General features: G+C 37.7%; 1 protein-coding gene across 1 annotated transcript in view; it reads right to left on the reverse strand.

Annotated features, from left to right (window-relative positions):
* The window catches only part of eEF1beta (elongation factor 1-beta), a 124605-nt gene extending 99822 nt beyond the window's left edge, over positions 1-24783 (reverse strand). The window contains exons 1-2 of the mRNA XM_090382291.1: positions 24628-24783; positions 6702-6818 (exon numbers count right to left, since the gene is read on the reverse strand). Of these exons, the coding sequence (XP_090238417.1) occupies positions 6702-6818; positions 24628-24707 (197 nt within the window). The 5' untranslated portion in view covers positions 24708-24783. The remainder of the gene's footprint in view (positions 1-6701; positions 6819-24627) is intronic.
* Positions 24784-25185: the final 402 nt, after the last annotated feature.

The following is a 25185-nucleotide window of genomic DNA, read 5'->3' on the forward strand; positions in this document are numbered from 1 at the left end:
GTCTGTACTTGTTAACAGAAGGGACTGCTTCTACAGGGATGGGATAAACTTAAATAGAAAGGGTGCAAGAATATTTGCTGATGCTATCGAGGCAATGTTAGGTGGGTCGGAAAACTACTAGCTTGGGAGGATACAAGGATTAATAGATTAACAGTAGCCACTGGCAGAGGTGAAAGTGATTCTTGCACTGCTTCTATTGGAATGAGCAGAAGCCTGGAAAAGAAGATGCGGGATGTTTCAGAGACTGCTGGGAGTCATTGCGGTACAAGTAAACACATGGGTTGTGTTAGGGTAGCTAAGAATAGGAACAGGTGCATGTACACCAATGCTAGGAGTTTGGTAAATAAATTTACCAAATTCCTAGCAAAGAAAAACAGAAAGGAGTTCTTTACTTATGTAAACTCTAGAAGGAAGGGGATGAATCAGATTGGTCCACTTGATATTGATGGTTCAACTGTTCATGATCCTGCTCAGGTAGCTAACAAACTAAATCAATATTTTGCATCTACATTCACACACGAGGAGTTATTCATGAAGGGGAATGCCATAGATGAAGTAAACACTGGCAGTGAGCTAGATGATCTTGTAATAATTGAGAGTAAAGTGAAGGAGAAATTGTTGAAGATAAATACAAGAAAGGCACCTGGGGTGGATTGGATCTATCCAGTTATATTAAAGGAGGCAGCAAACGAAGTTAGCAATCCTTTAGCCATAATTATGAGAGCTTCCTTGGACTCAGGGGAAGTACCCACAGACTGGAGATGTGCAAATGTAACCCCAATTCACAAAGGAAGATCAAAGGCTGACACAAGTAATTATAGACCTGTGAGTTTAACTTCTGTTCCAGGAAAATTAATGGAAGCACTGGTTAAAGAAGCACTGTAGGATTATCTTGACAAGAATTCAGTTATAGCTCAGACACAGCATAGTTTTGTTAAGGGAAGGTCTTGCCTGATCAATTTGATTGGATACTATGATGTAGTCACAAAAGAATTGGATGCAGGGAATAACTTTGATATTATATATTTGGATCTTAGAAAGGCTTTTGATACTGTTGCACATGGAAGACTGCTGCACAAATTGGAGCAGTGTGGCATTGGTGGCAAATTGTTGCTAGGGATAAAGGGATGGTTGAGTGGCAGAAGACAGAGTGGTAATTTATGGACACTGCTCATCATGGATTAATGTTATTAGTGGAGTCCCTCAGGGTTCAGTGTTGGGTCCATTGTTGTTTTCTGTATTTATAAATAATACTGATGATGGTATATCAAGCTTAATGTCCAAGTTTGCAGATGATACAAAGGTTGGCAGGGTTGTTAAAGACGCTACTGATGCTATGCTGCTGCTGCTGCAACAGGATCTGGAAAGGTTGAGCAGATGGGCTGAGAGGTGGCAAATGAAGTTTAACATTGACAAATGTAAAGTATTACATATGGGAAACAGCAACCCCAGAGCAACGTATCAACTCTGGTACTACACTGACAGTGGTAGAGAATGAAAAGGACCTGGGAGTAATTGTGCAGGCAGATATGAAGTTCTCTGAGCAGTGCAGATGGGTGTAAAAGAGTAGCTCATGGTGTCTTGTCAATGATATACAGGATGGTATTTCTCCACTTGTTCTCTAAACCTGTGCCCCTGAGCTTATTCCTGTTTTGTGTTGACTTGTTTCACTTTCTTATTCCAAAGGTGTTTTTCCTTATGCTTGGAAATTTGCTCATATCCAGCCAGTTCCTAAAAAGGGTGACAAATCCCTTCCATCCAATTATCGTCCCATTGCGATTACTTCTACTCTTTCCAAAGTAATGGAGAAATAAATTAACTGCCAACTCTTAAACTATCTGTAATCTTTCATCTCATCAAAGACCACCAGTATGGATTCCGTTAGTGTTGTTCCACCGGTGATACTCTGGCTCATGTTGTCAATCTATGGACAAATTCAATGGAAAAGTTTGGTTAAACTCAAGCCACTGCTCCCGACATTTCAAAGGCTTTTGGTTGTGTTTGGCATAAAGGTCTTCTAAATAAGCTTCCATCCTATGGTTTACCAGTTGTTCTTTGTAATTGGGTATCCAGTTTTCTCTCTCACCTCTTACAGCAGGTGATGGTAGATGGCTCTCTGCCTTCTAACTTCTCTATTAATGCTGGTGTTTCCCAAGGTTCAGTTCTTTCTGTTGTATATTAATGACCTTCTTCCACTGACAGAAATGCTATCCATAGTTTTGCTGATGATAGCAGATTGCTTTCCACCTTCCAGTTTGAGAAACCTTGCCCTGCTCAAACAGCTTCAACTTCTGAAGATCCACTGCCAAATCTTTAAACGTTGAACTCCATGTAATTCTCCAGTGGGGCAAAGATAACTTAATTTCAATCCTTCTAAAACTCAGTCCTGTCTTATATCTCGCAAAAAGGATTCTTCTGCTCCTATGCTTATCCTCAATGACGCTCCAATTTCTAAGCAAGATCTTGGGGATTAACCTGACTTCTAATCTCTCTTGGCATAAAACACATTGCAAATATTGCTTCCTATGCATCTGAAAAACTGGGTGTTCTCTTTCGATCTCGGCATTACTTTTCTACCAAACAGCTGTTGACTCTGTAGAAATTGCAAATCTAGCCTACCATGGAATATTGTTCCCACAACTGGGGTGGTACCCCCAAAACCTCTGTCAGGCTTCTCGATTCCATTCAAAGAGGGCAGTTACGTTAATTAATGTCTCATCTGTAACAGTTTCTGCACTCTCTGTCTCATAGACATTCTTTTCCTGTTGCATACCTTTTCTACAGATACTTCCACGGGCACTATTCTTCTGAACTGGCTTCTATAATTCCCGCTCTCTCTTTCAAAGCAGTCCGAACATGTGCTGCAACCAGTCAACATTCTTTTACTGTCCAGGTTCAATCCCACAGAACCAACTTTTCTTCTTCCTCATTTATTCATTCAACAACTGTTTTCTGGAATAACCTTCCTTCATATGTATTTCCTGAAAATTGCAATATACAGAAGTTCAAGTTTCTAAAAAAAAAAAGTACCTATACATAACAATGATCCTTGAGAATGAAAAATAATTAGATTGGAAAACATATTTAATTAAAAAAAGGTTGTTTATACATTGGTAGAAACAACCTCCATCATTTCTACTACCCATATAGCATGCATACATTGTTTGATTATATCTCATATTGTGAATACCTTCACAACGAGTTGCTGAGGTATTACACTGCTTTGAATAAGTAACGCTTCACCAGTGGAGAAGACTTAACGTTACTTATTCTCGGCAGATACCATCACTCAGACAGCACCGTTTGAAAAATGGTATGGGATAAGATACTCTGTTATCCACATTCTGTCCCCATTAGACTTAGCTAAGGAAAAAAAAAAGTGTGGTAAAGTGAATGTAGTAGTAGGAGAGGAAGAAGAAATGGCATCGAAAAAAGAAATGGACAGTTACTCCTCATACTCACACCACTCAAAAACTCATTGAATAGGCAACGCTTCCCGGAAACTCCATGATTATCAAGCTCTCCAGATGGCACTGTTTCGAAGCTTGTTGTCTTCTCCTCAGTGGGGGCAGGTACCCTGATGTTGCAATAGTAGAGTTATGAAGTATAACTCCACAATACAGGAGACCCCCACTTAACGCTGATAATTTGTTCCGGAAAAACAGAGCGCTAAGTGAATCTGTGCTAAGCGAGCACCGCATTCCCATAAGGTAACATATGTATTTGTAAGTGCCATAGGATATTTCCTAATCAATAATAAACGGTAGTGAAAAAGATGCACAAATGTCGGTCAAAATATTTAATATTCAAATATTTGTACATATAAAATATTCTGCATTAAATACGTATATAATTATGTGGTAACTACTTACGTATCAAAATTCCACTTAAAATAATGAATTTAATTCATCTAAATTGATTTAATTTAATTGATGAATTTAATCAAGAAAAATGTGTGGATTTTGGGTTGGCCCTCTTCTAAATAAATTAAAAGGGGTATTAATTTTAAATACCCCGCAGCGTTACCACCCAACAAATCCTTGATCTGCACTTGTGGCTTCTCCCTAGATTTTAAATCTATTCAACCAGCCCTTACCAGTTTTAAAGGGTTCCACATTTTTTTTTTTTTTTTAGACGAGTTTTCTTCAGATCATCATATTGGCTAATCTCTCTCTCTTTTATAATATTTAACTTAACTGAATTCTGCATTGGATATTATCTTCAATAAAAAATTAATTAAAGTCTTTCCATTTCAATCCTAATAGTCGGCCTAGCCCTAGTTGCTTGCAGTGGAACAGCTACCTTTCCCGCTGCTAAAATTAATTCTTTATTTTTTTATAATTGTTCTTATAGTTAAACTTGCAAGTCTTAAATTATGGCACACATCCACTTGTCGTTGACAGGAATCGATTCGCTTCAAAACATCTAATTTAATTTTCAAATTCAGTCTTTTTCTTGCATTTATAGTCTTTGTACTGCGTCCAGACGTTGTTGCTTTTTCATTCTTATCGGCCATTATTAACGCTTCAAAATGTAACTGCGTTGGTTGCATTAATTATGATACATTGTTCGAGTAAACTGTCCGTTACGCACGATGTCTAATACTGTACTGAGTGATGATTAATCTTTGGATAAATGCATATAACGCAAATATTACTAGCAATATACTTGATCATTTTTTAAAAAAAATGTTGATCTGCTGATTAAAATGCAGTACAGTAACAAGTCACTGTACTGCATTAAATTAGCGTGCGAGAAAATTTCACTGAGCGTGGGAAATGTTTTAATGCTGTTTTGCTATTCATTTTCAAGCCATTGACTCCAGCAAATGAAACGATTTCGTTAAATATGCCAAAAATGCAATGTGTAAAAGAGCGTTATAGTGATCTGTGACAGCGTTATAGTCAGATACGGGTTATAATATAAGAACAGCGTTATAGCGAATAAGTGTAAAGTGAACCGCGTTATAACGGGGCCTGCTGTATGAGAGATGTTTGTGGTGTGCATGGTTTAATCTAAAAACTATTTCTTGACTAAATACCTAAGAGTATGAAAAAAGTTGTTTATGCATGGGTAATGTACTTTCATCATTTCTACTACCCAGGTAGTATGCATGCATCGTTTGATTATATCTCGTATTGCCCATGCATAAACAACCTTTTTCATACTCATAGACATTTAGTCAAGAAACAGTTTTAAATTAAACCATGCACACCATCAAACATCTCTCATATTGTGGAGTCATACTTCATACTGGGTTGCCACTATTGCAACAACAGGGTACCTGCCCACCCAACTATGAGTAAGCCAACAATTTCGAAACAGTCCTGTCTGGGTGGTGGTATCTGCCGAGAATAAGCAACATTAGTCTTCTCCACTGGTGAAGCATTACTTATTCAAAGCAGTGCAATACCTTGGCAACTCGTTGTGAAGGTATTCACAATTTGAGATATAATCAAACAATGGATGTATATTACCTGGGTAACAGAAATTATGGAAGTGCAGCACCCATGCATAAACAACCTTTTTCGTACTCTTGGACATTTAGTCAAGAAATAGTTTTAGATATTTATTTAACATGAAATACTGTAAGATAGTAAAGTAATTTTAAGGAATTGTGGGATATGTGGTTTCTTTCTTTGGCAATTCTTTACTTTTTATTTTATTTTATTATTAGTTATATTTTGTAGTTTACAATAATATACCTATGTAAATCTAAGCACACGCCATTACAGAATTTTTAGTGCGAACCCCCAGGGGGTTCGCAAACCATCAGTTGGGAACCGCTGATATACAAGAATTTTGCTAGCAGGGACAGGGAGGTGATTATCCCATTATACAAGGCAATGGTCAGGCCACACCTAGAGTACTGTGTACAGGTCTGGAGGCCTCATTTTAGGAAGGATGTAGAGTTGCTAGAACGAGTACAAAGAAGGGCAACAAGATTGGTGAGGAGAACAAAGGGGTGCTCTTACCAAGAAAGGCTTAAGTTCTGCAATTTGCAGTGCCTGGAGAGTAGGCACCTGCGAGGTGATCTGACTGGAATGTATACGGCCCTGAATGGCTTGAGCAAGCTGAATGCTGATGGGATCCTTCCTCTTGCTCAGATTAAGAAACTGAGGGGGGGGGGCACAGATTCAAATTGAGGAAAGACAGTTGTAGAATAGATGTGTGGAAATTTGCCTTTAGCCTTTAGATTGGTGTAACAGACTTCCATCTTTTGTTGTGGAAGTTGATAGCCTAAATAAATTTAAGGCTGAGTTGGACAGGCATTTGGAACGAATGAAGGGGTGAAATGGGAGGTTTTTTTTTTTTTTTTTGGCTGATGCTGCATAAGCTTGCTTTCTTGTATCATATGCCTCTACTAATGCTAATGTAATTTAAATATGGCCGGGGGGGACTGTTTCATCCTTAATCTGGCCCTGGGCCAGATTATTTTACTTTAGAACCATAAATTAATATCTACCAATACAAGAATAATAGACAGTGATAAAAACATATTTACACAAAAAACGAAGTTACAAAATAATTAGTTTCAATTTCAGTAAAAATTTGCAAGGAAATTGTAACCTCCTCCAGCATTGGCCATCCAGGAAATAAATGAGAATTTATTTTATTTATATAAATTATTATAAACAATACAGATAAATTCACTGAACTTTATACAAGTTGCATTACTAGTACAATGAAGAAAATCATACTTAAGTTCGTCGTAGGAACCAATATGTTTGTACCACCTCAAGGCATGTGGAAACTTGGTAGCTGGTGGTCCTTGAAGACCAGCATAAATTCTAGCATCTTCTTGCGATGGCCCATATCTAAAATTTAAGATTACTTTTTTAGTCTCTATTCAAAAATACATGATACACTGTGTGCCAAAAGTTTCCACACTGGGACAATAAAATTAATTTAGACTTATATTAGTTACATGTTGGCATTGTCCCCTCCAGAGTTAAGCATTTTGCAATTCTCTGAAGCTTTTTTCCCAAATTTATCAATCCGAGCACTTCTCCCACTGTTTAAAACTTTTCTGGACTACCACTTCACGATGCCGTCCAACACTTCATCACTTTAATCAATTTTCATTTTGGGTACAGGAAAAAATCACAGGGAGACAGGATGACAGAATATGGAGGGTGTAGGACTACAGCAATTTTGTTTGCAGATAAAAACTGCTAAACTCACAAAGCAGTGTGGGCTGGTACATTGACATGATGCAGCACATGCCATTTGTCTAGTGGTTTTCTCCTGACATCCTCCCTCCAACACACTTAGGTCCCTGAAGTATAAAATAGTGATTTACAGTTTGGCCTTGTGGAGGAAACTCCTGGTGAACAATTCCCTAACTGTCAAAGAAAACAATCAACATGCTATTGACTTCTAATCCGAAATACAATCCCTTTTTCGGACATGGAGATGATGAATTTTTCCAATGGAAGGGACTGTCTTTTTTCTAGGTCATAAGCATGTCCAACAGAAAGTTGGTCGTTTGCAGCTTATCTTGCTTCTTCTGCTCTTCTCCAGAGAAAGGTGGTTCTTTTCTGTTTGTCACTTAGCAAACAATGCAAAATTTTGCAGTAATCAATGTTTAAATTTTCAGTTAAAATGTGTCAGCATGTGTACAGTGGGCCTAGAATGTCACAAATTTCATTAATCATAATACCACCTGTCCTCATAGATAACTTGATACACTGTTTCAACATTTTCATCAGTCCAATGGATGACCTCAGCAGTCAATCTTCAACAAAAGTGTGGCTACCTTGGAAAGGCAAATACCACTAAAAAGTTTGTTCAACCCATAGCATCATCATTATCACAATAACCAAATGCTTATTTAAGCATTTTGCAATTCTCTGAAGCTGTTTCCCCAAGTTTATGAAAAAATCTGATGTAAATTTGTTGTTCCATAATGTCTGCCATCTTACTCAGCCACAAAAATCACTTAACAGAAACACACATCAAACCAATTACACAAAAGCATGGTGTTCTGCTGGTGCAAAACTTTCTACACAAACCTACAATGGATTAGTTCAACGGTATTTAAGAGTGCACTAGTATACTACACGTGGTATACTACAGCAGTCCATGTGGCCAGTTCAGAAACTTTTGGCTAGCACCTCATATATGAATGATGAAAATTGTTAGTTTGAAAATAAATGAAAATAAACAGTGTTTTTGGATTATATTGCACTATCCATACAACCAGTACCTCCCAATATCAAAGCAAAATTTGTGATTTTGAGTTGTTTATTCCAGTGCATGGATATCCACGCCAGTATGTAACCATTTTCCTAAACTGTGCTTTACAGATTGGGAGCTCTCCGAAACAATCTGCACAGCTGTTTGCTTAGATATAAGAAAAATTAATCTTATAGGGAAAAAATGCTTTATTCCGTACCCACCCAAAAATCTCATCTATACCTAAACAAAGTGGTCCAAAATTATGAGCTGCAGGGCAGCTAGAGACATTTTGTTGACACACTTAAGAAATTACAGTTTCTTTCTAAAAATCAAATCATGTAACATTACAGTGTTACAATAGTTTGCAAATTCATAGGCATTAAATGATACTTTTGTCTTAATGTTTATAAAATAATTTAGCCATATGAAAAATGAGAAAAAATTTTATTATAAACAAAATTCAAGTTGAATATCAATGCAAAGTTAAATGTTTATGAACCAGCAAAATGGTAGTTTTCACAAGTATAATTATACACTTACTTTATACTCTTAGTTAAAAGAACAAAATCTAAGGTGGTGCAGCAACCAGTGAGGGCTATTGCAATGTTGAGCCAGTTTGGCATAACATAAGCACTGAGAAAACAAACATCATGGTAGGGGTGGGTTACAAGCTTAGAGACTGTGATGGCATAACAAACTGTACAGACCTATAGAGTGGGCAAGAAAATCAGAATCGCTTATAATGGATGGCTAACTTTCCAGATAGTGACTGGAAAGTTAGCCATCCGTGTGGGTTGGTTATTCACATGCTTCTCTAGATTTATTGGGTAATTGTTTCTTACACAAAAGCCCTGGAATTTGAGGAGTACAATGTGTACAGAAAGGACAGACACGGTAGGAAGGGTTATGCTGTTAGTTAAGAAACACACAAAATTTAAGGAAGCGCCACCCGTGTTCAGTGCAATGTTGAGTCTGTTTAGTGAGACAAACACTTCGAAAAGGAAAATGAGAGTAGGAGTATGTTATAGGCCTAATGACGCTGATGAGTACAATGAACAGCTGTGCAGAGAAATAGAATGGGCCAGTAAATCAGAATGTCTTGTAATGGGGGATTTTAACTTTCCAGATATTGACTGGAACTTGTGGATTGGTCACTTGCACACTAGCAAGACTTTTGTGGATTTACTGGATAACTGTTTTCTACAGCAACATGTTTGAGTGGCAACCAGAAGGAGTAATACTCCTTCTGGTTGTAATGCATTAAGAATCTGCAGAAAAAAAAAAGAAATGCCAGTGATCACAATGTACTGATGTGGAATTTACTTAAAGATGTAACTACTCTCAAAGACAAGGGTTACGGCTTTTGCATTTGTAAAAGTGACTTCAGCAGTCTTAGACAGTTCTTAAATTCTATGCAATGGAACCAACTGACGAAATTACCAACAGCAACCTCTAAGTAAGCATTCAGAGAAGTAATTGAAAAAGATACTAAGTTTTTTATACAAACTAAGAAATACTATTAAAATTGATGTCAGATCAACTAATGAGACTCAAGAATGGGATGCATATATATATATATATATATATATATATATTATATGGCAGTACAAAATTCGCTGGTAAATATATTTTAGTTTGCAATTAAGTCACAAAGGAGATTACGCAAGCCTAGCCAGATTATATTTATTTATTTATTTTATGAAAACCCCAAACACGAGAGGTATTAGAACCTAGAGTACTTAGTATTGTGCATGGGTTGGAAGTTGAGAAGATGAAAGAAGATATTTGTTGACATTAGACTTGAAATTCTGTAGATTGTAATTACAGTAGAGCATCGATAATCCGAACTAATTGGAACAGGGGGTAGTCTGGATGTTTGATTTGTTCGGATTTTCAAACTTGTCAAAAATACCGTTTTGGAGACTAAAAGAAATAAAATTTTTAGTTATTAAAGTAAACAAATTAAAGTTTAGAAATAAAATCACTAAGTTGAACTTACGTATTTTTATTCATAGGTAACAAAACAAATGGAACTTTCAGCCACAATAACACAGATGTATAGGCTTTAACGAAAATAATTACTTATTTTTTGCTGCACCATTTTGGAATTTCGTTTCTTAGCTCTCTAACTCTTTTCAGCAAGAGTAGTTGGACAACATTCAGTTTGTTACTCGTACCAAGCTATCGTAGTCTATAGCATGGTGAATTCCTCAATATGCGTAGGCCCAGTGTTGGTGTCATTTTCTTGTTGTCGTCTTCATCCATATTCTTTTTAGAGCCCCAGTTTCTTTTAAATTCACAATTTTGTTTTCATTTAAAACAGAAAACCCTGTTGCATCAATATCATTTTCCATCCACACCTTTGCATTACATCCATTGCAATCTTCAAACCCAGGGTTTGACTGAAACAAGTTGATCATCTCATTCAGTATTTGTCACCCATCTACTTCAGTTCGATTCTGCTCACCTCCTACTGTTTATTTTTCAATAGACAAAGTTTTTTCCAAGCATTTTTAAATTCTTCGCAATAAGTGATTCTCACGCATCAGCTAACATGCAGCACCTGTCCTTGAGACTGAGCTTTTTAGAAAAAGCTACGATGCTTCCTTCCTTGTTTTCTGCTAAAAGTGACGCAACTTATTATTATTTGTAGAATCTCTTCAACTTTTCGATGACTCCCTGGTCCATCAACTGGAGGAGTTGGGTGACATTTGATGGAAGAAACATGACCTCGAATCCATCATCTATTTGTTCAATATTTCCACTGAAGGATGTGATCGCACGTTGTGCAGAATAAGCAAAATTTGCCCATTTTGCCTTCTCATTCATGATACTCCTTGACATTCGGAATAAAATCATTGGTAAACCATATCAGATTACAAAGTGTTGAATAACATATTACAAAGTGTTATGTTTAGTTAGTACTGTATGTATATTAATTCGGCTATGTATGTAAGTTTAAATTTATTTTTATTTTGCTAACCTGTGGATAATATTCTTCTGATTTTAATGTATCACATAATTTTGTTAATTGGTAAGATAATAGAAGTGTAAGTTTGTGCTTTATATCTTCATTTTTATAGCCTTTGGATAATACTCTAATTATCGTTTAAAAAAAAGAAAAAAAACCCCAAATATTAGTTTGTTTTGGTGCATCGCGTCGATTGTTGTGTTCCCTTGCAGCGAGCGCAAAAGGACAAATTTTGTTTAGTTATTATGTCAGAGATGTCAGAATTTTTTTTATAGTAATTTTTTTTTCGTTTAGAAATCGCGAAAATGATGGGTAAACGCAAAAGAGTTGCGTTTTCAGTTAAACAAAAACTTGAAATTATTCAAAAGTTTGAAAACGGTGCATCTGTTAAATCTCTAAGGAATCATTATAATAAAGATGTATTAAAATAGCCGAACATTAACAAGTATTGCGTGGAATTCAAAATTTTTAATAATAATATAGTAGCAATATGTTATTAGTCATTCCCGAGTTACGTAAAACTCGACGAAGTAAGAAGTCCTGGAACGTATCTCTTACGTATGTCGGAGACATTTGTATTTTTGGATTAACTGGGATTTGTTTTTTTACAATCTATTCCGGAAAATCGAGAGTCTACTGTACACGAGTTGGAAGAAAAACAGGATGCCAAAGGAGTTTGGAAGTCAGGGTAATCTCCAATAGAGATATATCATCTTGCCTTGAAATCTGATTGTCATCGAAGATAAGCATATAAAGCAGAATCCTTTTTGCAAGATATGACAGGACTGAATTTTAGAATGCCTAAAATCAACAAGTTATCTTTGCCCCACTGGAAATCAGCATTTAAGGAATTGGTAGTGGATATTTGAGATGTTGAAGCTGTTTGAGCAGGGCAAGGATTCTCAAACTGGAAAGTGGAATGCAATGTGCTATCATCACCAAAACTATGGACAGCATTTCTGGTCAATGGAAAAAGGTCATCAATATACAAGTGGAAAAGAGTGGTAGAAAGAACTGACCCTTGCGGATTGTGTTTGGCTTATTTATGCCAAACACAATCGAAAGCCTTTGAAATGTCAAAAGTAACTGCTCGAGTTGCACCAAACTTTTCCAATAGATTTGTCCACAGATGGGTAATATAGTCAGAAAATCACTAGCGGATAGACACTGGAGGAATCCATACTGACAATTGTTGATCAGATGGAAAATTTCTAAATAGTTTAGGAGTTGGTGGTTAATTGATTTCTCCATTATTTTAGAAAGAGTAGAAGTAATTCAATGGGATGATAATTGGATGGAAGGGATTTGTCACCCTTTTTAGAAACTGGCTGAATATGAGCAAATTTCCAAGAAGAAGGAAAAACAGTTGGAATAATAAAGTGAAAAAAGGTGAGACAGAACAGAAGTACATTTAAGAGCACAGGCTTTGAGAACAATTGGAGAAATACCATTAGTGCCTGCAGCTTTTTAACATCAATATTGTTTAAAATCCTTCTGATATCCTTTTGATGGAAGACCACAGAAAGCATTGTGGAATGGAACATATTGGGAATGGTGGGAGGTGGTTTACCAAGGTCATTAATACATGAGTTGGAAGAAAAATAGAATGCCAGCAGGTCTGCTTCATCCTTGTCTGAAGTGGCAATAGAACCATCTGGTTTTGACAGAGATGGGAACAGACGGGCAAAAGTTGCGGGAAATGGCTTTGGCCAGAGACCAGAATGGTCAACAAGAAGCAAGATTTCTACTCTTAGCCTGTTCGAAATCTAGTTTGGACTGATTAATAACTGCTTTACAATTCTTGCAAGCTTTGGTATAGGCAGAAAATGAACCGGAAGATTTGGAAATAAGCCAATTACAATATGCAACATTCTTCTCCTGAACAGCCTTAGCACATTTATGGTTATTGGAAAACCAAGGTTGACACAGGACAAGATTTTGAGGTGGAGTGTGAAATAAAGGATTCCATCCCTACAAGAATAATTTTAATGACACGATCTGGGCAAATTTTGACGTCAGAAGATTTTAAACAGTAACCCGAACAAAGAAAAGAAATCTCGCAGATCATCCCATTTTGAATTCTTGTAATGCCAAAGAACAAGGGATTGAGAATAGCCAAGAGAAAAAGTGTCCATTGGAGAAGAGACCATCCCCAAGTTGTAATCTGAGGTAACTTACATCGAGGACTACTCACCTCGACCATGTACTTAGAAGGGTTGTTTGTGAGAAAAAGATCAAGCATGTTGGCTCTGTGGTTAGGATTGTCGTCTATTCTGGTAGGTAAATGAACAATCTGTGCGAGGTCATTAGTAATTGGAAAAGCTTCAGCATCTCGACCTGCAGGACCTGTGTGACTAGAAAATGGAAGCCAGCTGGAGTTGTGGACATTAAAATCACCTCACTGTTTGTAAAGTTGGACTGAAGAAAGTCGAGTTTCAAAGAGAGAAAGTCAGAGATCAAGTGATTAGTGGAGGAATAGTGGAGGTGGGGGAACAGTAGAGGCAAGAGATGAATTTGAAAGATTGTGGTAGAGAGGTTTTGAGCCAGAGAAGATCGAAAGAAGGAGATTCTAAATTACTAAGTCTCTGACAGGGAATATCAGAATGGACATATGCATAAGTACCACCTTTGAACTGAAAGGAATCATACAGCAAATAATTTGGGCAACTGAGATGAGCAGTGGTTGAATAAACCAATAACTGAGATTCTGTAAGGAAAAAGTACATGGGGTTTAGCAGGCTGAAGTGGAAATGGAAATCATTGAGGTTAGAACTGAGACTGCATATATTTTTCAAATGAATGAGGAAGTGATTGGGAGGTTTAGAACTTTTGGTAGGTACGACATTCTATCAAATTCATATCTTTGCCTCCATCATTCTCCCACCTCCATTAATCACTTGAACTCTGACTCTCTCTTTGAAACCCAATTTTCTTCAGTCCAACTTTCCAAACAGTGAGGTAATTTTCCTTGGTGAATTTAATGTCCACAATGTTAACATTCAGCTGGCTTCCATTTTCTAGTCACACAGGCCCAGCTGGTCGAGATGCTGAGGCATTTGCAATTGCTGATGACCTCACACAGATTGTTCATTTACCTACTAGAATAGACAACAACAGCCAAAATGCTTGATCTTTTTCATCCAAACAAATCTTCTAAGTATACAGTATAGGTGAGTAGTCCTCAAGGCACCTCACATCACAACTTGGTGATGGTTTTTTTCTCCAATGGACACTTTCTCTCTTGACCATTCTCAATCTCGTGTTCTTTGGCATTACAAGAATGCAAAATTGGATGATCTGCGAGATTTCTTTTGTTTGTTTGGATTACTGTTTCAAATTTCTGATGTTAATGTTTTCTCAGATCATGTCCATGAAATTATTCTTATAGGGATGAAATCCTTTATTCCACACTCCACCTTAAAATCTCAGTCTTTATCTAAACCTTGGTTTTCCAATAAATGTGCTAAAGCTGTTCAAGAGAAGAATGTTGCATATCATAATTGGCTTGTACCCTATCAACAGGTTCATTTTCTGAGTACACCAAAGCTCACAACAATTGTAAAGCAATTATTAATTAGAACAAACTAGACTTGGAACAGTAGTTCCAAGTCTAGTTTGTCTTTCCAAGTCTTTTCCAAACTAGACTTGGAAAAGAAATTTTATATCTCAGTTGAGTTTGGATCAATTAATAGTTGTTTTATAACTGTTGAAGCTTTGGTATGTGCAGAGTATGAAGCTGGACATTTAGATACAAGTCAATTACAATATGCAAAACATACTTAACTTGAACAGTCTTAGCAAAAAACCACCCTTCTGTTTTTCTGGAAACCAATTAGATGAAGAATGAGATTTTATAATATCTACAATGATATCAATGATATCTACATGATATCATTGACACCTAAGCAAACATTAGCAAGAGAAGGGAAATATTTAAAACAGTAATCCAATCAAGGAAAAGAGGAATAAAATCACACAGGTCATCCCATTTTGCATTCTTGTAATGCTAAATGACACAAGACTGATAACAGCCACAAGAGTGAGACTACTGGAGATGAAGATACCACCAAATTGTGATCTGAGGAACCTAGAAGTCTAGTAACATTAACTTTGTATCAAAGAAGGGCTTTTGCTAAGGAAAAAAAATCAAGTGTTGGGCATATGGTTAGGTCTGTCTGGTAGGCAAATAAATGTTATGTGATGTCATTAGTAATCAAATAAACAGCCCATCAACCAGCTGGGTCTGCATAACTGAAAACAGTTGGAGTTGAGAGCATTAAAATCACTAAGAACAACGCTTCACTTAACGTTAGGATGGTTAGACTAGAGAAGCAAAAGTTTCAGAGAAAGGACATCAAAATGTTTGAATGATTTGTAGACATTGGAGAATGATAGGATCAACGGATGGATTTGACAAAATTAAGTAAAGAGATTTTATGTCAGAGAAGATTCCAGATTGGAAAATCTTTGACAAGGAATATCAGTGGACAAGTACCAACTTTGAAGCAAATGACAGCTCAGGTAACCAAAAATTGAGATGGTCAGAAAAAGTAAATGGAGTTAAGCAGGTAATATATGAAAATGAACATAACTGAGAACACATACAAGGTATGTCACAATATTAATGCAACGGATTTTATAAAACGTGACAAGGCAGCACTGTGCATGCATACTGCATGTAGGTTAAACCTCCCTCAACATAATAAAAGTAGTCATCTCGCTGCATTCAGTCTACCAAGTCATTGTGAAGTAAGCAACCATGTACTGACTGTCACATAAACAGGAGCAGAAAAATATATAAAAAAGGATTTTTATAAAAAGGAATGAGCAATTCTCATTGTTAATGCACTCGAAATCATCTAGTAATGTGCAGCCAAGAAGTAGCAGTGGTTGTTTGGTGTTAATTTTTGCTACTCGTTTTAAAAAAAATGCATTTATATTCACTTGTTTTTTGTTCCTTTCTACAGTTTCTTTTTCTTCACTTCAGCTCCAACATATTGTGATGTCAATGTGATATCCATCTGCAATGCACAGGCAAAGAGAGGGGGAAAGCAGTGTGTGGGAGGTACCTTCACCTGCCAATCACTGCCTTCTTCCACTTCCTTGCCAAAGTACGGAGGTGCCTCCATAAACTGGATTTTACCGGGTTCTGCAGGTTTGAACTTAAAAGGTTAAAAACTGGATTATGCATCACAATCCATCCTACCAATGCACAATGTCTGTTATAGAGTTTTTGACCTCCAAAAACATTGCAGTGCTCCCACAGCCACTATATTTCAAGGATCTGTTGTCATGTGACTTTTTTCTTTTTCCAAAGATCAAGAATAACCTGAAAATGCATGATTTTGGGACGACCAACAACATCTAGAGGACCATAATTGATGCAGTGGCCGGCACCATTTTGTGCACTAGAAAGGCAATCACATTAGCATTAGAGTTGCCAACTGTAGTCAGCTGAAAATAGCTGAGCCACAATTCAAAAATAGATCAAATCTATTTATCTATTTAACAATGAAAAAATTTTTTTATTTTTGTAGCTAAAGGGAATTTAAAACGATTGGTGTATATTTTGCGAAAAAAGGCAGGGAAGTCACGTGACCGGTGACCTTCCCTGAATCCACGACTGACTGGTGCTGTTGTTGTTTTGGATTTTAGGAGCATTAGCAACTAAGGCCATATTGCTACGGGATATGTGGTGATCATTTTTTGACCTTTCCACATCCTCCGTATTTGGTGGTGACTGACTGGTGCACTAAAGAAACCCCACAAAGGAGGACTTCCAGCATGGTTCCAGGGACAGGTGATGTGTAGCTTCCCTAGGATGCTACTTTGAAGGAGAGAACTTTCAGTTGTGGAAAATTTTACATTGAAATTCTTTATAAAATTAGTTACATTAATTTTGTCACAGACCTCGTATATTTGCGAAATTAATGAAGACGTTTCTAGGAAGTTTATTAATAGGAACTGGTCAGAAAAACAAACTTCTTGAAAATTCTGTCTGGAGAATATCACATCACTAGCTAATCATAAATACATTGTACTAAATAAATAATTAGTAATTGAATTATTAATGTTTATAGATCGCGAATTTTAATGCCCTTGGGTCTAACATATAGGTGATGTGCAAAAGCATCATTTTAAAGTAGCCATCTAGTAACCATTTGGTCCTTGAGGTTGTCACAGATATTCTCTCAGATATGCCAGACAAGCTTTACTTGCTACCTGGGAGTCTAAAGCGCTGACGGAACTGATATTCGGGTGACACTCAAGTCAAGTGGACCCAATTTCGGCGAAGTCCGGATAGTCTGTGACAGCCAAATCCTCTGCTTGCACCTTCACGATGGTGGGACTGTTAGTAATCCTGGGTATAACCTCCATGCAAAAGTACATGGTGGGTGACCACCCAGGTGTGAACCAACGTAAGCAGGGGTCGAGGTGTGGCACCCACACCACATGGAAGAACACCGCCCTTCTATGTTACCAGGCAGTACCAGGAGATAGATGACTCTCATCAACCGGTGAAATACCACCACTTTGCTTATTGGAGGCTTGAAGTGGTGGAACCCATGTTTAGTCTCTAGAGCTAAGTTCCAGTCAACCCTTCCCTATCTCTTCCATCATGCAGTATGATTTATGACTTTTGAGGTTATGATGAACGTCGTGGCGAGATCCAATATTCCTTACATTTCGAGGGGACAGCTCTAAAACGGTGTTTGCAGGCCGGCCACTAGTTAGTACACCGGCCCGAACCTATTGATAACTCTCTAGGAGGCTTCCGGATCAGCTAGTGTATAATCTTGCTACCTCTACTCTGCCAGATAGTGACTGGAGGGAGTCCGAGTAGTGCGTATGAGGGAAGCATTGTCGAGGCCACGTTATGTCAAGGATCTGGGTATATTCTTACCACATGTACGCCATATCCAAAAATTTCATTACTTCATACAGCATGTCCCACCCACTTTTTCTTACTACACCATGAATTGTCAAACTAATAAAACAAGCTTATCTGCGAAAAGATCTAAACCTCCCAAGGACTTCCTAATTCATTTCATAAATATACGTGGTCTCAATTCTAATCTCAACGATGTCCATTTCCACTTGCGGTCTGCCAAACCCCATGTACTTTTTCTGACAGAATCTCAGTTATCAGTTGATTCAAGTACTGCTCATCTCAGATGCCCAAATTATTCACTGTATGATTCCTTTTGCCTCAAAGGTAGTACTTGTGCATATGTCTGTTCTGATATTCCCTGTCAGAGACTTGGCAATTTGGAATCTCCTCTCTTTGATCTTCTCTGGCTTAAAATCTCTCTACCCCTTTGTGTCAAATTCATCTGTTGTTTCTACGGTTCTCCCAACTCCACTAATCACTTGGAGCTCTTTGACTTCCACTCTTTGCAACTTGACTTTCTCCAGTCCAACTTTCCTAATAGTAAGGTAATTTTCCTTGGTGATTTTCATGTTCACAACTCCAGCTGGCTTCCATTTTCTAGTCACATCGACCCAGCAGGTCGAGATGTTGAGGCCTTTGCAATTACTAATGACCGAGCACAGATTGTTCATTTACCTACAAGAATACTGGACAATCCTAATCATACAGCCAATACGCTTGATCTTTTTCTCACAAACAACCCTTCTAAGTACACGGTCGAAGTGAGAGGTCCTTTAGGCACTTCAGATCACAACTTGGTGATTGTCTCTTCTCCAATGGAACCTTTATCTCACGGCTATTCCCAACCTCGTGTTGTTTGGCATTACAAGAATGCAAAATGGGATGACCTGCGAGACTTTTCTTCTTTTCCATGGTCGGATTACTGTTTCAAAACTTCTGATGTCAACGTTTACTCAGATCGTGTCAGTGAAATTATTCTTGCAGGAATGGAATCCTTTATCCCACACTCCACTTTAAAACCTAGTCCTTTATCTAAACCTTGGTTTTCCAATAAATGTGCTTAGGCTGTTCAAGAGAAGAATTTTGCATATCGTAATTGGCTTGTTTCTAATCGTTCAGTTTCATTTTCTGCCTACACCAAAGCTCGCAACAATTGTAAAGCAGTTATTAATCAGTCCAAACTAGAGTTTGAACAGGCTAAGAGTAGAAAACTTGCTTCTTGCCTTAATGGTAGCCGAGCATTCTGGTCTCTTGCCAAAGCTATTGGCCACAACTTTTGCCCATCTCTGCTCCCACCTCTCTCCAAACCAGATGGTTCTGTTGTCACTTCAGCCAAGGATAAAGCTGACCTGCTAGCATTCCATTTTTCTTCCAGCTCAGGTATTAATGATCTTGATAAAACACCTCCCACCGTTCCCAAGACGCTACATTCAATGCCTCCTGTGGTCTTCCGTCAAAAGGATATCAGAAGGATTTTGATGAATCTCGATGCTAAGAAAGCTCCAGGTCCTGATGGTATTTCTCCACTTGTTTTCAAAACCTGTGCTCCCAAACTTACTCCTATTCTTTGCCTTTTTTCACTTTCTTATTCCAAATGTGTTTTTCCTTCTTGGAAATTTTCTCAAATCCAGCCAGTTCCTAAAAAGGGTGACAAATCCCTCCCATCCAATTATCATTCCATTGCAATTACTTCTACTCTTTCTAAAGTAATGGAGAAATCAATTAACCGCCAACTCTTAAACTACCTAGAAACCTTCCGTCTGATCAATGATCGCCAGTATGGATTCCGTCAGTGTCGATCCACTGCTGATATTCTGGCTTATGTTACCCATTTATGGACTAATTCAATGGAAAGGTTCGATGAAACACAAGTAGTTGCTCTTGACATCTCAAAGGCTTTTGATCATGTTTGGCATAAAGGTCTTCTAAACAAGCTTCCATCTTATGGTTTGCCAACTGTTTTTAGTAATTGGATATCCAGTTTTCTCTCTGATCGCTCACTAAGAGTGATGGTAGATGGCTCTCTGTCTTCTAACATCTCCACTAATGCCGGCGTACCCCAAGGTTCAGTTCTTTCCCCCACTCTTTTCCTCTTGTACATTAATGACCTTCTTCTATTGACTGGAAATCCTATCCATAGTTTTGCCGATGATAGCACACTGCATTCCACTTTCCATTTTGAGAAACCTTGTTCTGCTCAATCAGCGTCAACTTCTCGAAAATGTGCTACCAATTCCTTAAATGTCGATCTTCAGGTAATTCTCCAGTGGGGCAAAGACAACTTAGTTGATTTCAACCCTTCTAAAACTCAGTCTTGTCTTATCTCTTGCATAAAGGATTCTTCTGCTCCTATGCTTATCTTTCGTGACACTCCGATTTCTAGGCAAAATGATATATCTCTTTTGGGGATTACCCTGACTTCTAATCTCTCTTGGCACAAGCACATTACAAATATTGCTTCCTGTGCATCTAAAAAACTTGGTTTTCTCTTTCGCTCTTGGCGTTACTTTTCTTCCAAACAGCTGCTCATTCTGTATAAATCGCAAATCCGCCCTGCCATGGAATATTGTTCGCACATCTGGGGTGGTGCCCCCAAAACCTTCTTGAGGCTTCTTGATTCCATTCAGAAGAGGGCAGTTAGATTAATTAATGAATCATCTCTAACAGTCTCTCTCCACTAGCTTCCTCATAGACGTACTGTTTCTGCTGTATGCCTCTTGTACAGATACTTCCATGGGCACTGTTCTTCTGAATTGGCTTCTATAATTCCCGCTCTCTCTCTCTCTTTCAAAACAGTCCGAACACGTGCCGCCACCAGTCAACATCCATTTACTGTCCAACTTCAAACCCACAGAACCAACTTTTCATCTTCCTCATTTATTCATTCAACTGCCGTTTTCTGGAACAACCTTCCTTCATACGTATTTCCTGAAAATTACAATCTACAGAAGTTCAAGTCCAATGTCAACAAATATCTTCTTTCGTCTTCTCAACCTCCAACTTAAGCACAGTACTAAGTACTACAGGTTGTAATACCTCTTGTGTTTAGGGTTCACAGAAAAAAAAAAAAAAAGTAGCCATCTACCAAAGTAGTTAAATTAATTAATTAAATTGGCATCGTTTTGGTTATATTTTATATTGTGAATACTTTCACGAGTTGCCATAGTATTGTACTACCTCGAATAAGTAGTCGGAGAAGACTACTGTTACTTATTCTCAGCAGATACCACCAACCAGATGGCACCGTTTCAAAGCTTGTTGGCTTCTCCTCGGTGAGTGGGCAAGTACCCTGGTGTTCCAATAGTGACAACCCAGTTATGAAGTATAACTTCACAATATGAGAGATGCCTGATGGTGTGCAGTGATATAGACTATAAAATAAGGACAAAGGCCTCAATGCTACAATGTAGAATGACTAACATATAGGTTAGTGCAAAAGCATCATTTTAATGTAGCCATCTACATAGTCACCACACACCATCAGGCATCTCTCATATTGTGAAGTGACAAGCCAGTTATGCAAAGCCAACAAGCTTTCAATTGGTGCCATCTGGGTGGTGGTGGTGGTATCCTGCTGACAATAAGTAACAAGTGATACTTATTCTCAGCGGCGAAGTGTTACTTATTCGAGGTATTACATTACCATGGCAACTCGTTATGAAAGTATTCAAAATATGAGATATAACCAAAACAGTGCCAATTTAATTGATTAATTTAACTACTTTGATAGATGGATATATGGTTAAAATGATGTTTTTGCACTAACCTATATGTTAGTCATTCTAACTCGTAGCATGTTTTTTTGCCCTTGTGTCTCCAATTCTTACAGCGGCCGAGATACCAAAATATTTAAGAAAATATCACAGCAACAACACTAGCATTAGCAGAGGCATATGATGCAAGAAAGCAAGCTTATGAAGCATCAGCCAAAAAAAAAAAAAAAAAAAACCCTTCCACTTCACCCCTCCGTTCATTCGAAATACCTGTCCACACGAGCCTTAAATTTATTTAGGCTATCAACTTCCACAACAAGGGATGGAAGTCTGTTCCACAAACCAACTACCCGATGGCTAAAGGCAAGTTTCTGCACATCTATCCTACATCTGTCTTTCTTCAATTTGAATTTATGCCCTCTCAGGTGATTATTCTGAGCAAGAGGCAGTATCCCATCAGCATTGAGCATGCTCAAACCATTCAAGGCTTTGTACACCTCTATCAGATCACCTCGCCAGTGCCTAGTCTCCAGACACTGTAATTTGCAAAACTTAAGCCTTTCTTCGTAAGAGCAACCCTTCGTTCCGTTCACTAACCTTGTTGCCCTTCTATGTACTCATTCAAGCAGCTCTACATCCTTCTTGAAATGAGGCCTCGAGACCTGTATACAGTACTCAAGGTGTGGCCTGACCATTGCCTTATACAAGGGAATAATCACCTCCCTATCCCTGCTAGAAAAATTGCTGTATATCATTGATAAGACACCATGAGCTACTCTTGCAGCCCGTCTGCACTGTCAGAGAACTTCATATCTGCCTGCACAATTACCCCCAGGTCCTTTTCATTCTCACTACTGTCACTGTCAGTGTAGTACAACAGAGTTGATACGTTGCTCTGGGGTTGCTGTTTCCCATATGCAGTACTTTACATTTGCCAATGTTAAACTTCATTTTCCCTCTCTCAGCCCATCTGCTCAACCTTTCCAGATTCTGTTGCAGCAGCATAGTGTCAGTAGCGTCCTTAACAACCCTGCCAACTTTGTATCGTCTGCAAATTTGGACATTAAGCTTGATATACCATCATCAATATCATTTATAAAAACAGAAAACAACAATGGACCCAACACTGAACCCTGAGGGACTCCATTAATAACATTAGTCCATGATGAGCAGTGTCCATTAATTACCACTCTCTGTCTTCTACCACTCAACCATCCCTTTATCCATAGCAACAATTTGCCACCAATGCCACACTGCTCCAATTTGTGCAGCAGTCTTCCATGTGCAACAGTATCAAAAGCCTTTCTAAGATCCAAGTATATAATATCGAAGTTATTCCCTGCATATAGTATCCAATCAAATTAGTCAGGCAAGACCTTCCCTTAACAAAACCATGCTGTGTCTGAGCAATAACTGAATTCTTGTCAAGATGATCCTGCAGTGCTTCTTTAACCAGCGCGTCCATTAATTTTCCTGGAACAGAAGTTAAACTCACAGGTCTATAATTACTTGTGTCAGCCTTTGATCCTCCTTTGTGAATTGGGGTTACATTTGCACATCTCCAGTCTGTGGGTACATCCCACAGAAAGTCCAAGGAAGTTCTCATAATTATGGCTAATGGATTGCTTACTTCCTTTGCTGCCTCCTTTAATATAACTGGTAGATCCCATCCACTGCAGGTGCCTTTCTTGTATTTATCTTCAAAAATTTCTCCTCCACTTTACTCTCAATTATTACAAGATCATCTAGCTCACTACCAGTGTTTATTTGATCTATGGCATTCCCCTTCCTGAATAACTCCTCACGTGTGAATGTAGATGCAAAATATTCATTTAGTTTGTTAGCTACCTGAGCAGGATCATCAACAGTTGAACCATCGATATCAAGTGGACCAATCTGATTCATCCCCTTCTTTCTAGAGTTTACATAAGTAAAGAACTCCTTGCTGTTTTTCTTTGCATCCCTTGCCAAAGATTTCTCGTAATCTGCCTTCGCCTGCCTAACCTCCTTTGTAACTTGGTTACAGATCAACTTATATCTATCATAGGCCTCTGTGTCACATGTTAATTTATATGTATCCCATGCATTTTTCTTCTCTGCCATATGTCTCATTAGTTCATCTGAAATCCATTTAGGCCTGAACCTTGAACAATATTTCTTAGTTGGTATGTAAAGCCTAGTAGCTTCCAAGATAAGTTCTTTGAATGCTTCCTATTTTGAGTTTGCTGTTGGTAACATCAACAGTTGGTCCCACTGTATATAATTTAAATACTGTCTCAGACCATTGTAGTCACCTTTACGAAAGTAATAACCCTTCCCTTTACCCCTGATGGTAGTTACCTCCTTGAGTAAATCCCACTTCAGCACACTGTGATCACTGCCACTTCGTGGTTCCTGTATCTGCAGATTCTTAATGCATGAAGAATCACTACTGATAATCAAATCAAGAGTATTGCTCCTTCTAGTTGCCTCCCGAACATGCTGATTTAGAAAACAATCATCCAATAAATCCACAAAAGCCTTGCTAGTGTGTGAGTGACCAACCCACAAATTCCAGTCAATATCTGGGAAATTAAAATCCCCCATTATAAGACGGTAGATTTTACTAATTTCACATATCAAATTGTATTAGTATGTACTGCAAATATAGGTACGATATAAACGAAATACATAAATATTAAAACTATTTTTCATTCTTTTTGATTTTATTTTCTAACGTGAACGTATTTTAGTTGCTGAAAACTAAGCAAAAATTCATAAGATCGAATGTTCTCAAATGGGAAGACCGGCGAATTCGCTAGTACATTAAATCAAATATACAAGCAACAGATACAAATCCAAAGTAATCAATAATTAAACTCGCTACAAACCCTTCTATATAGCTTCTGTCTTCTAAATAATCATTTAGAGATTTAACTCCCGAATCCGTTTTAAGATCACCAAACCGCATTATTACTTTAAAAACCTTAACACTCTGAAACCAAACTACACAAAACCCACACAGCTGCGGCAAAAAGAAACAGAAGAATAAAAATTCCGCATGGTGCGCTATCAGAAACAAAGTTTTATTCAGAACAACCGCAAAAAAAAAAAAAAAAAAAAAATTAAAAAATAGCAATGGTAATTTTTTGTAAAAATTGACATTTGTTATGCCACGGGCATTTGCAAACGGCACCCACTGACTATTCGTAAACGGAGAAAAATACCGTCTTTAAAAGTATTCAAATCTAAGATATTTTCAGGGATTAAAGTAATCTATTCCAACAAGTTTGCACTGATACGAGTTAATAATTAAACGAAAAAAAAAAAATAAAAATATATATATACTGTTACCAGGAACAGATTGATAAACACAAGAGTGGAAGAATGCGAACAATGGTAATGAGAATTAGATTGTGGCATGCATTATCATGAAGTCTCATCAATAC

Source organism: Mastigoproctus giganteus, chromosome 1, assembly GCF_048544385.1.
Source record: "Mastigoproctus giganteus isolate SK-2022 chromosome 1, ASM4854438v1, whole genome shotgun sequence".
Classification (NCBI taxonomy): Eukaryota; Metazoa; Arthropoda; class Arachnida; order Uropygi; family Thelyphonidae; genus Mastigoproctus; species Mastigoproctus giganteus.